Genomic DNA, 13,505 nt, shown 5'->3' on the forward strand with positions numbered 1-13,505 from the left:
GAGGCACAGTGACAGCAAGAAACCGTGACTCAGACACTCACTGACACTGCTCCACTCTTGCTTGAAAGAGTTGGTGGCCGAGACTCCTCTTTCTCTTTTGCAGAATCAGGGTCACCTTTGAGATAGAGATCTCAAAGATTGCAGGATCTGAGATTGCAGGATCTTGCAGTTTGCAACTCAGCCTTCTGTCAGCTGAATGAGAAGTTCAGGAAGCCTTATTTCTTCATGCCTTTTATAGCTTAGTGTTGGTGTGGAATCTGCCTTCTTCTGTACACAGCATCAGACATTTGGTACAAAGACCTCCAATTTTAGCTAAACATTACAGGCATGATAGTAAAAAAGGTAAAACGTTTGACTAAAAGCTCATCTAGATATATTTTAATGGATTTTGTGGCCTCTCCAGTTTAAATGGCTTCTCATTTGCCAACTTTTTGTCATCCCAGTGAACATTTTGGTCCACTGGTGCTCAAACACCTTATGAATTCAATGGAGGAGATGGAAACCAAGCTCTGCAGCAGTGACAAGGAGGAAGCTTTCAAAGGAGAATTACCATACTGCATAGGAGAAATAGACTTCACAGCTTCTGGGAAGAAACATGGAAAGGTATGGGCGCTGAGGAGTTTTAGCCTTTTTACAGTACTGCTGTTGTTCAGCTGTTACTTCTTAGCAGTCTGCAACAGTGAGGGTCAATGTGCCACAGAGTGAGGCACCACGTTATACCCCAAGTAGGGATCATGCCTTTCTGAACATAAATGTGGTCTAAAACATGGCCTTCTAATATTCAGAAATCAATCCCTTGATTAGCAATTACATGATACAAGTACAGGTGATCACTTTTCCCTTTAAAACAAAAATCAGTTATGTGCCCTGCTTCCTTCATTTTATATTCTTTCCCTGGTTTAACCCACCAAAATTAATCACTATGGATTTTAGACATACTTTTGGGCTGTTCAAAGGTTTTCTTTAAAGCTGTCTTTCTGTTCTGCTGATATGCAGAGAGGGTTGTACATGGACTAACCCACCTCCTCACTAGTCCCATGCACAAGTTAGTACCACACCAGAAGGAATTCCCAGGAATTCCTGAAATCTGCCTCAAGGTTTTGTTTCATCATAAAGCCCTAAGCAGAAAACCAAAATATATACAGGACTTGAAGAAACAATAGATTCATGTAATGTGTCCTTGAAAAACAGATATGAAATCAGGCAAATACTTCAGCTTTTGCAGAAACCAAAATCACCTACAAAAGTTGTTGGCTTTGCTAGGCTGCCATGAAGCTGAAGGCAGGTCAAGAGGAAGCTCTAAGGGAGAGTGTGATTTGTCAGTCTGCAACGCAAAACTGACCCATGGAACTGACTCAGTTAATGAGATGGCGATTATACAGAACTCTGCTAGATTAATTCAAGTATTTAGTTCTCTGTCAAATCTTGCTCAAATAACGGTTTCTTCAATATCCAAGTTGATGATAATTTCTCACTGCATTTACCATGAACAGGCTCTTTACTGCATCTTTCTGTCCTGATATTATTCATTGGGTTTTTCTTGTGTTTTTTGAAGTTTATGAAGGTCCAGAGTACCATTCACCCTGGAATTATATTTGAAGTTATGCTCAACCAATGGAAGCTACCTGCTCCCAATTTGGTTATCTCTTTAGTAGGGGGAGAAGAAAATTTTCACATGAAGCCTTGGCTACGGAGCACCTTAAAGAAAGGATTTATAAAGGCAGCTGAAAGCACAGGTGAGTGCTTTAGGCTTTAAAGAAGGAATTTGTATTCCTGATGGATTCTCACACCTAGCCCCCAGTGATCTGGTAATGACAATGGGCCTGCTCACACAATTATTTTTGAAAATTCAAGACTTTGCTGAAGGCAACTTACATGTACGTACCTTTGAAAATGAAAGTGATATTATTATAGTAGCAAAAAATAAGTAGTTTCAAAGCAAATGGTAACTCTAGGTAACTGTTTTTGAAGTGTAAAATTACCTGGTATTATTCCCTCAGAGGTGACACAAGAAAGATGGCATCAAGATGGGACCAAATACAATTGCCTCTCTTTTGTGCCATAACAAAATAATTCTGAGGAGAGCAGAGCAATTTGACTTCAACAAGAATGAATTTAGGTCAAATATAAGAATTTCTGCATTCTCACCTGCAAAATACAGTGAAAATATCTGTAAGCATTTCACACCAAGCTCGTGGTTTAGCTTCACTGTTCCAGACAAGATTGTACCAGTTTTGCTTTTTGGAATGAGACAGCCCAGTACCAGAGCTCTTTTAGGTACTTTTGTGCCACACAGATATTCTCTATCTCCATCTGCCTTCTGTACCTCAGACTGGGCAACATCAAGATCCCCAGTTTCTTTATGTTACCATATTTGAAAAAGGCCAGCTTGCTGTTTTCAAGGGTCCTCCAAATTCCTTGTCATTATTACAACACTGCTGGAAATTCTATTATCCTGAAGAATTCACTCTCCACACACCCACAAGAACAGGAGAAAGAACCCCAGATGAGGCAGGCTATGCCTGAGCTCTTCTGCTAAGAGGTGATTGCATGGGACTGTTCAGTTGTTGTTCCAGTCAACAACTTCCCTTTCCTCCTCCTTGTAAACCACTCAGACCTGCCTGGTACAGAGATGTTTCTGCTCATACGTAGACAGTGAGTAACTCCAGAGTAGACACAGCATTCTTGATGAGCATATTAACATCAGAGTAAAGATGGCAATGTTGCATCACATGATATGTGAAGAATGTTTGCTTGAGCTCATAATTTCTTTGTTTTCCTTATTCAAGTCTTATGTGCTTTGCATGTATTTTAATTCTAAAAGTTATTCCAGCAAGACCTGTCTTCACTTCATCTATTAAAAAACCCCAAACAACAAACCTTAAATCCAGTAAATCTTAAAAAAAAAAAAAACAACTTTGATCTGTAAGCAATAGTACTTGACACACAAACACATTGCAATACAAAGAAATTACCTAACTGCTTTTAAAAAATGATTTCAGGTGCCTGGATTTTCACCAGTGCTTTGCGTGTAGGAGTAACAAGACACTTAGTGCAAGCAGTCCGAGATCTTGCCCTGGCTAGCACCTCATCCACACTGAGAGTGATTGCCATAGGAATAACTTCACTCAGGGAAATCCAGCACAGAGAAATTCTGGATAACACAAAGGTACCTTTCTCTTATTCTTTTGTTCGGATATAAGATGCACACTCATAAAATTTCCAAGCAGTTGGCAGAACAACTTTGATGAAACTTTAAACAAACGAACGAAGTGGGGTTTAAGCTGAATTTTGGGAGGAAACAGAAAGCAAGCTCAGGGATGGTTGGATGATTCTGTGCCCTCTGAGCCCAGCGGATGGCAGCATTAGACATTAGCCCAGTGAGCAGCACAGGGTTGAATGCCAAGAAAATACCCCGGAATAAGGGACTTTTCATGGATTTCTTCTCTGCCCACTTACTGCAGAAGCAGTTACTCCTAGCTATTACATAAATACTGCAAAAAGCCTATTTTATATTATGGGACACCAGATATAAATATTCCAGGACAAATTTTTCTTTAAGTAGCCAATGAACTGGTATCTAATACACAAAAACTTGCTCAATGAAACAGGTCAAAAATGCCAGCCATGCAGGATTTCACCTACTTATGGAGAGCTCTAGGGAATTCTCAAATTGGGTCAAGGGGATCAGAGTTCTTGGGAAGAAAACAAAAACAATACACCAGCAAATAAAAAACCTCACCCAACTAAACTCTTGCTGAAAGTGTTGCTACTGAATGGACATAGAAGTGGAGAGAGAAAAAACATAGCATTCCCTCCCTGTCACTGGATATACAGTCTGTCCTTAGCTGAATCTTATAACAATAAAATAGGTGTTTAATGACAATGAATGACAGTTTCTCTGTACTCTTTTACTTCCCTGCAGAAGCTAAGAAATAAATGACAAAGACAGCCCTTTGAATTCACACCTAGTTGTTCTCTCACTCAGGCCTGGAAGTACCAGCTACAGGCTGAGGGGACTGCCAGACCATACCAGCAATTGCTCTTTTTTTTCTTTTTTTTGGCCAGTGACAGCTACCTATGCGCTCTACCAGGTGGAAGTGTTTAGCTGGAAGACTTTAACATATTTGTGTGGCAACAGGGCTGAAAGGGCCTCAAAGGAAAGAATTCTGTTCATTGTGTTTGTGAATTTTGTTCAGGAAAGTCTGCAAATGCCAACTATTTCACCTCCCTTCTAGGCTAAGTGATCAAAATGCATATGGTTCATTCCCTATCAGCAGCCACAAAACAAGTGCACTCTCTTTTTATTTTCTTCCCCTCCACTAAAGCCCAAATTCTTTGTGAAGGGATATTTCGCAAAGAGTGATCCTGACCCTATGACTTCTGGCACAGCTTCCACCCAAAGATATTTTGGATTTTAGTCATAACTTTAAGACAAAGGAACTACAGATAGGGATGTTGATCTAAACCCAACTCTCTTTATGGTTGGCACTAACACAAGCAGCTTGTTGTATAAACTAGAGCTAACTACCCACACTAGCAAGGAGAAAAACAAGCCCTGAAATCAGTGGATCCCTCCCATCTCTTCTGTGTTAATGGTATGCTTTAAACATAATTGAAAGATCGCTTCCACATTTTCAGAGGATAAAGAGGAAAATCCCCAAAGGCCTTTTTCAATTGGTTGTTGTGCCTGCAGGTCCTAATCAAAGGCCAGATCTTTGGTAAGGAGGCTTAATGTTACATGGCAGCAGAATAGAGGCATGCCCTCTGTCAAAGCAAAATCTGAAGGAAATTATGTCAAGAAGCTTTCCCCAAGGAATGAGAGACAGAGAAGAAAGTGAAAGAAATTTGTGGCGCTCACTGTTTGTAAGAAAAATGTAAGTTTACTGCTTTTGAGAGTGAGGAAAATGCAATACACGGTGACAACTGCCAAGCTGACAGTCTGAATTTAGCCCAGCAACACTGCAGGAACTGGAAAAGAGGCATGATAGGAGGAAATGCAGATTTAAACAGTTATATTAATCTACCTGTTGGCAAGAGGGAAATGATTATGAAAATGAAAAAGAATAATTAGACATTTACAGCCTGGAATCCTGTATCAAAGTGGAAGGGCAACAGAGATAAAGAAAGATGTATTAACAGAGAAAGGGGAGTTTGAAAATGTGCACTTATAGAAGCCCATGCATAGTGCAATATTTAGAACAAAAGACTGTAGCAGGGGCTCTGTTTCACCTAGAAGATGCATTTATGCAAAAAACCAAACATTATTAAATAATTTAAAGGTATAACACCACTCACCCAAAATAAAAAGGTTCCCCTTTCTAAAATCTGTCTGCCACTCTCTCTTTCAGAATGCCATTTCCAAACTAAGAATAACCATCAGACTTTGTATAACTCTGTCAATTAAGTAAAGCTGTGTATAAATTGAAAGGGATACGGAGCAGGCTAACTCATTCTCTGGCCTAAACATGGACAAAACACTACTGAAATGAATAATTTGCCCCTCTTCACACCAGCTGAGGCATCATATCTCCATACACGATAATCAGATCTCATGGCCCCCTTCCATTCGTCCAATAAGCTATCCCAAAAGCTGCATTCCAGAGATGATGATTGATATCACTCTCTTTTTCAAAGGCCAAGAGGAAAACTTCAGGGACCCCAGCTATCAGTCCTGCCAAATCTGGCACTTTCCAGAAGGAACAGATTTTCAGTCTTCCCCCTATTTTAAGAGTCTATGCAAGTGTCTCACAGGTGGTGAGACAGGACAGGGTGCAGACAGTGCAGAAATGGAGAGGGAGGATATTAAAACACGGGCTGGGCTTTGCAGAGAGCACTGACATCTCTCCTCCTCTCTCTAGAGTGAAAGTCCTGTGCACTACCAGTCAGACAACAATATCCAAGGCCCCCCGTACTCCTTGGATCACAACCATTCCCATTTTATTTTGGTGGACCACACCACACCAGACGAGCTGGATGGAACCACCAAGCTCTGCCTCAACTTGGAAAAGTATATCTCAGAGCAGCGCACGGGATACGGGGGTAAGCAGGTTCTGTAGAGGCACCTGATCTGAATAATACTGATAATAATACTGATAATAATAAATACTCATAGCACAGCAGGCCCTGGCCTTATCAAAGGTAACTCCAGCACTCAAATTGGACAGTGGCCTACATAGGCAAGACCAAGTCAACAATTTTGTCATTGTGGAAGAGGCAGAATGACGGTAACATCTGAAGTTGAGAAAGCTGCTCTTTGAACCAAAAATCTGCACTTTTATTGCATCTCCTTAAACGTAGCTCCAACCCGATCTTCAAAGCACAGCTCGAATTGCCTTAAAAGAGAACATATGGAAAATAAATCCAGCTTCAAGTGCCTTTACCAGTGGTTCTCCAAGATCGATAGTCAATGTTGTATACTTTTATGCCCTCTCACACAATAGGTCTTGAATTGCTCCCACACTGGAAGAAAATATTTGTTCCAAAGACTTGCTGAAATATTTTAAGCCCTATCTGTTTCAAGATAAAACCTTATCCTGGGTAAGCACCATAGCATCTAATGTCCATCTGAATCTCTCTGACCTTTTTTATAACAAGAACTGAGTATTGGGCAGGTCTCCTACTGCTATGTATGGAAAGAACTCAGTTGTCAAGATAACACAGTCACTTCTACCTTTGTTTATGTCATACATGCAGTGCTAGCACAGCTGAAACAGAAGGGAGAACTCACTTGTTCACAGCTGTGTGCATCAGTGAAATATCCATGGAATATCCACTTACACAGCCCATAGGGTGATAGCACAGAGAGCACAAATGCACCTGAAGAATCCTTACCTGGTGATTCAGATAGCAAGGACCACAGGGAGGCTGTAAGGGTAGCCTGAGGCTGCAATGCTGAGAGATACAAAGCAGCCTCCTTCTGCTCACAAAACAAATCTGATTGAACAAATCCCAGGGGAACATAATTCTGACAAAGAATGCTGATTCATATGACAAATATTTTGCTGGAACATAGTAAATTCAGTGTTATCTTCTATAAACAAAACAAATGTCCTTCATTTAAGCTCATGTATAAACAAGCTGAGCAAAGCTATGTGGCTTTACTGAAGTAAAACACTTTAATAAGGTCATGCGGAATTTCCCTATTAAAAAAAAAAAAACACCTAGAAGTCTTTTAGAGGAAATTTTTTGTATACTGAATATTCTTTGCAACTGAGGACTTTCCCGATTCACAGTGTAAAGTCAGAATCCACATGACCCTCCTCTGGCTAAATTTTATCTAAATCTATGGTAAATTAAGAGCATTTGTAGCCTTTACCCTACTTGAGGAACCTGTAGTCCCAGAGGTCATTCTTCAAAGAGCATCATCTTAGACAGGCATGACAACGCCATGCCATTCACTAAAACAAATTAAGTTTCATGCCAACCACATCCTGGCTCAGTCCAGTCTTATCTCTGTAATCATCACAAGAGAGATACAACAAATAGCAAGTAGAGATCTGTACTGAGTTTTGGGAGATCTACAAAGGGAAACATCAAAAAATTGTTTGAACCAAATGCCTTTTTATCTTCTAGCTAAAAGAGGCATTCATCTCTTGATATTACTGTTTTGACTGAGCTCCTTCAGGCCAATCTACAGTCACCTTTGGATTACAGAGTTTAGCATTTACAGTAAAACCCATCCAAAGCTATGTGGGCCCTGTGGGAAGATGGCTTAGGACAGGAATTCTGACTTCATTTCTTCCCCTGATGCCATGACATGTTAAATAGTTAATTAGCATTTCTCTTAAAAGTATCGGACTGTGTTGTTATTAATCACCACACCAGGCTGTGCTGAATGAAACCTTAAGCAGTTTAAACAGAGTAATAAACAATATATGGTTCCTATCAATTTGTATCTGACTCATCTCATCCTACCCTTGAAATATTTTTAAGGGGTCAGCAAAACAGCAACAGGTTTGTGAAAGCTGTTACTTTTTAAAAATTGAACCATCTATTTCACAGGAACAGGTAGCATTGAGATCCCTGTGCTTTGCTTACTGGTAAATGGAGGACCAGGCACAGTTCAGGTAAGAAGCTGTTTTCAGCTTTAGAAAAATTAATTAACTGGTGCCAAGTAATTAATGGAAAATTTGGCTGAATTACAAACACATATATTGGCAGTTCACATAAAGTCAAATTTCACATCTATACACCATTAAGAACTGAGTCCTGTTAATACTAAATTTGAGAGTATTTGTTTGGTAGAAATATTTACTTTTAAATAGGCACCAGCTGATCATTAAAACTTCCATTGCCAGCTTGTCCAGTGGGAAGAAAGAATGCAAACCCAAAACAAACCCACAGGAACCAGCTCTAGATCTAGGGAAACAGAAATCATGTGTTATTGCTTGAGAACATGTACAAAAGAAGAGAGGAATCTTTCAATGCTGTTCAGCAACCATGACACAACTGTGTGTCCCAGAGCTCAGAGGAAGCACAAGACCAGGTTTGCTGGGCATGCCATTTAAAATGGGAGTGTCCTGGTACCCCTGAGCACAATTACATTGTAGGGTTAGAGACAGGAGTGCTGTCTGATAATAATCCCAAAACTTTTCCAGCAAAGGATCAGTTTTGATTTTTTTCCTGAGTGGTTCTACAACTTGAACAACCTGTTAACAAGGAGATAGTCTTGGATTTTTATTCTATTTTACTTTTCTTTTTTATAATACTCTCGGTCTAGGAAACCTTTAGAGAGACATAATTTAACCATAATTTAAAGTTTCCAAGCGTTGAGACTGTGACATGCAAACCCCTTTCCAGAATAATGACTTTTTTCTGGGGTTGTTTTCTAGTTTCAGTTTCTTGTATCTTGTCATAACTTTTGTCAGCTGGACTAAAACACACACTCATATTAGAAATCTCACTGTTTAAACAAAGATTATGTCACCTCATGAGCTTGCTTGCTTTCTTTCATGAGAAAGCTGAATACTGCTAGATCTCTGGTTTAGAAAAAAATCCCATGTTATGATGTGTAAATCCTCTTTTCAAAGTTTTACAGAACAGTGTGACTGGAAGACAAAAAGTGAATGGCTGGAGTTACTTTAAACTGACGTGCTGGGAATGGATAACTGGCTGCACTTTTTCAGAATATCAATTATTAAAATGGATTTCTTAAAATGGAAAATAAACACCAGAGACTGTGAACTAAAGAAAAAAAACAACCTGCACCATAATTGAATCAATGCAGTTTTGTGTAACTCCAGAGGAAGAAATAGACTGGCAGCAAATAGATATTTTTGCAGTTATGATGCCATGGCTTCTGCTTTCCTTTCTCAACAACCTGCCTGACTCATTCTAATTGCACAAGTAATAGAATTAGTAGCCTTTAATTCTTGTAGTTGCTATGATTCAGTGCTTTTTTTCTTGTAGCCCGATGTTGTATTCCCACAGGCAAATTTCAGATTTTCAGAACATATTGCCAGGTTTAGCAGACAGGGGGGAAAGAAAAAAAAAAAAAAAAAAAAAGCCTGCTGGTAATTTCTGTACAGGGTTACTCTTGCACTTGATTATGCTGAAACAGACACTTCAGGGAAAAAACTGTCAGGGTCAAAGAAATTTTATGCATTGTTTGTCCAAATCAGGTTGCTTAGCTACTCAGCAGATGTGTCATAAAAAGAAGCATAGTCGGATGAATATACCTGGATGACCTGCTACAGAATTCCAAAAAATCCTAATAGCTTAGAGGAGTCTGAACTGATTCTATAATGAATCTGACTTAGGTACATGTTTATTCCTGGTTTGCTAGAAGTCCTTCTTTTGAATGACATTTTCTTTCCACTTATGAATTCTAAAAATGTCCTGTTTTAAACTACAGAGAATTTGCAGCGGGCTGGAAAATTCTGCTCCCTGGCTTATCTTAGCAGGGTCTGGAGGTACAGCTGACATCTTAGCTGCATTCATGAATGACCCACAGCTTATCATGCCAGAAGCTGTTGAAAAGCAATTTAAGGAGAAATTCCCTGCAGAGAGCTTCTTGTGGAAGGACATTCTCCAGTGGACAGTGACAGTGAGTTCATGTGTTTGATAAGTCATCATGTTCCCAAAGCTGTCTCCTAACACTTGTAGCTTTGGTAGCTCCTTCAGTACGGGTTTGGCAAGAAGCTGCTCAGAATTCTTGGGAACTCCAGTACTTTGGCACTGGTGTCATAGAATGCCTCTCTAGCATTAAATATCAAGTGGCCATTTGATCATGCAAACTACTTTGTTGCCCCCAGTAATTCAGCTGAACACTTAGGGCTCTGTCCTTCCTCAATTACTTCCTCTAGTAACAGCCAGCATCCAGGAATCTGACAGTCCTTCTGTAGGACATGAAGCATTATTTATATCCACAGCTGTGGAGCTTCTGCAGCTGTGACAGAAGAGACCTAATTCACGATCTACAGCTGTTAAATGGAAACCTCGTTGTGGATAAGCATGAATAAATTAAGTAGAATGAAACATGTTTAGAAATGATCCTATCTATTGTCAGTTACTCGTTCTTTAAGTATTATTGTTCTTAAAACAGAAAGACAAAACAGATTCAGACATCTTCTTTACTCTTTGTCTTGGGGTACATTTGCGTAAGCCTTTTAGAAACAAATACCCACTTTGAGATTGTCTTTGTGTGAAGGCTGAAGAGCACTGGGTGCCTCTGAGATATTCCACGTCCACCTGACATGGCCCTCTACTTAATCTTTGCATTCCCTGCCATAATCCTCAACTTTAAAAGTTCCACATACTAATTTCATCAGGAAGAACTTTAGCAGATCACTAACAAAAGGGGATGAAAGGCATCTAGAAGCAATATTGCCAGAGGCTCACAAAGTCTCAGTGCAACTGCACTGCAAGAAAGAAAACTCAATAAATAGAGGAACAGAAGGAAAGAGATCTGTATATATATATATATCAATATTTGAGGACTTTTATTCAGAGAAGAGTTAGAGACTATGCTTTTAAATACAAAACTCAGAGAGCAAAACTTAAATGTCAAAGCAGGATGAGATAAAATGAAACTAGAGGTATGCTGGCTATAGCATGACTTTGAGTCAAAAAGGAATGTAAGTTAAGGAAGGATCTTTTAATTAAAGCACTGCTCTGGTTCTCAGGATATCCAAGTTCTGTTCCTCCTATCCTGGTAGGTCACTTGGAAAAGGCAGTAACTCCCTCCTTGCCTTAGGAGTTATTAATATATGGGAAACTAACAATACTGGCCTTCTTGCCAAACCTCAGCTTCATAATTAGAACACAATTTTTTGGGAGCTCTTGTATGGGTGATCTCCACTGGGCATTTGGTCACTAATGTACATCCCAAGGACAATGTGCACAAATACTTTTGTTTCAACTCCAAACAGATTCAGAACATTATTTCACACAAGCATCTTCTAACTCTGCACAACTTTGAGCAAGATGGTTCAGAAGAACTAGACACAGTCATCTTAAAAGCTTTAGTAAAAGGTAAGATACAATAAACAAACACTGTAATGTTTGTCTTGTTTGACTTCTATGCCATAAACATATTTTCTCTTTTTCCAGTGCAAGTTCAGTTGACTGTTGGATCAGATTGCATTTCTGATGCACTGTTCTTTCATTTGTTTCTTGACAAATTAACTGTGGCAGTTACTGTAGTTCTTGTAAGCTTCCTTTTAACTAGTGTTTGCTGTTTAATCTCATGCTACAGTATGGTACTGTTTTAGTCACTCCTTTATTTCACTACTTCCTTCTCTTAATAGCAGAGGCTATAAAAGAACTGAAATATACTGGAGCAATATATTATTCCAATTACACCATAAAAAATCTCCACGAAAACAAAACCAAAACCCACAAGTAGACAAAATTTCCTTTGTTTCAGAAAGAATCAATTTCTCCTATGAGAAATCTCCACCATATCTTTTGAAAGAACGCATTACTTGTGCTGCCATGTATTTTAGTTTCTGTTAACTTAATGGTTTGTGTTAGTGTAAACTTAGCATGGGAGGGAAAAGAAAAAAAAAAAAAAAAGACATTTTGCTCCCGATGTGTTAATTGACACAAGGTAAAAACCAACAGCCAGTCCCGTCCCCTGCTTTCTGCAGGTCAGTGTCCCTCTTAATATCCAACAGCCATTTAAACTTAATTCTTTTAATAGAGATCATCTAGGGGAAAAAAAAAACAAACCACTTTTGAATATTAATGTTTCTTAATTTAGGAAAACATTGCTGTGAAGGGTTTCTGGTTAAGCAACCCACAGATCTGTGATAGCTGAAGGAGAACTTGCATTGCTAATCAAAGTACCAATACTATATTAAATTAAACATAACTGTAAAGTACTGACTTTATTTGCATTTCCTTTTTTTTCCAGCCTGTAAAAGCCAGAGTCAGGAGGCTAAGGAATATCTGGATGAACTGAAGCTGGCAGTGGCCTGGAACAGGGTCGACATTGCAAAAAGTGAAATATTCAATGGTGACGTGGAGTGGAAGGTACCAGGTTTTGTTTGCCTTAGAGGACACTCAGTGTATATACCAATATATACAGGACACTGGGACATCCCAAAAGATGGCTTCAGTTTTTAGCACTACTTGCACACTCTACTGAGAGATTGGGCTGGGGTATTATGCTTCCTGAGGCTGTTTCTGGCCCCATATATGAAAACAGCCAAAGACAGAGGAATAACTCAGTGGTCATCATCGCTTTCTTGAGCTGCTTGAGAACAGCAGTATTTCTCCCCTTCTGTACAGACCTTTAAGCAAAAAATCCAAAGTTTACAAAGCACAAGAAGCAGATAGATATTACTGTTAGAAGATGGCATGAAGAACATCGCTGTTTTCAACTGCTGTATAAATACCTAGTATGGTGGGTACCTCACATTGAGTCCCACAGCATGCAATTTATCTTTATGTTTTAATATTAATGCTGGCACAGACATTTTGTGAGAAAAAGTAAGAGCATTCCACCTCTTTCTCTTTGCACTCACTGTTGACTGGTGGAAGACAAAATGTGCATGTCCTCATGTTAAATCTTACCTCTCATCCATGATGACTACTCTCCAAAATTTCTTTTTTTGTTTCTTTTTTTTTTTCCCTTTCATCAATCTAGTCCTGTGACCTGGAAGAAGTGATGATGGATGCTCTGATCAACAACAAACCAGAATTTGTGAAGTTATTTATTGACAATGGGGCTAACATATATGAATTCCTGACCTACAGTCGTCTGCAGAGACTCTACTGTTCCATTTCTCAGAAATGTCTCCTCTATGAACTTCTCCTGAAGAAACATGAAGAAAGCAGACTGACCTTGGCAGGGCTCACCGGTCAGCAGCAAAATGAACAGAAGGAGATCTGCCCCCTCTTCACCCTCAGTGAGGTCTCTAGAGTTCTCAAGGATTTTCTTCATGATGCATGCAAAGGTTTCTATCAAGACCTCAGACATGGAGGCAAGAAGAAATCCGTGAGTCACAGCTTTGCATCGTAGTTCTGCTCCACTCCAATTCAGAATTTGTGCAGTTTTA

General features: G+C 39.3%; 1 protein-coding gene across 1 annotated transcript in view; it reads left to right on the top strand.

The window, feature by feature from the left end:
• Positions 1 to 486: 486 nt before the first annotated feature.
• TRPM5 (transient receptor potential cation channel subfamily M member 5) overlaps positions 487 to 13,505 on the top strand; it is a 34,872-nt gene continuing 21,853 nt past the window's right edge. The window contains exons 1-9 of the mRNA XM_062494672.1: positions 487 to 603; positions 1,556 to 1,736; positions 3,003 to 3,169; positions 5,862 to 6,042; positions 8,005 to 8,069; positions 9,857 to 10,048; positions 11,373 to 11,475; positions 12,359 to 12,477; positions 13,094 to 13,444. Coding sequence (XP_062350656.1) covers positions 487 to 603; positions 1,556 to 1,736; positions 3,003 to 3,169; positions 5,862 to 6,042; positions 8,005 to 8,069; positions 9,857 to 10,048; positions 11,373 to 11,475; positions 12,359 to 12,477; positions 13,094 to 13,444 — 1,476 coding nt within the window. The remainder of the gene's footprint in view (positions 604 to 1,555; positions 1,737 to 3,002; positions 3,170 to 5,861; positions 6,043 to 8,004; positions 8,070 to 9,856; positions 10,049 to 11,372; positions 11,476 to 12,358; positions 12,478 to 13,093; positions 13,445 to 13,505) is intronic.

The sequence above is a fragment of the Cinclus cinclus genome, chromosome 6, assembly GCF_963662255.1.
Source record: "Cinclus cinclus chromosome 6, bCinCin1.1, whole genome shotgun sequence".
Classification (NCBI taxonomy): Eukaryota; Metazoa; Chordata; class Aves; order Passeriformes; family Cinclidae; genus Cinclus; species Cinclus cinclus.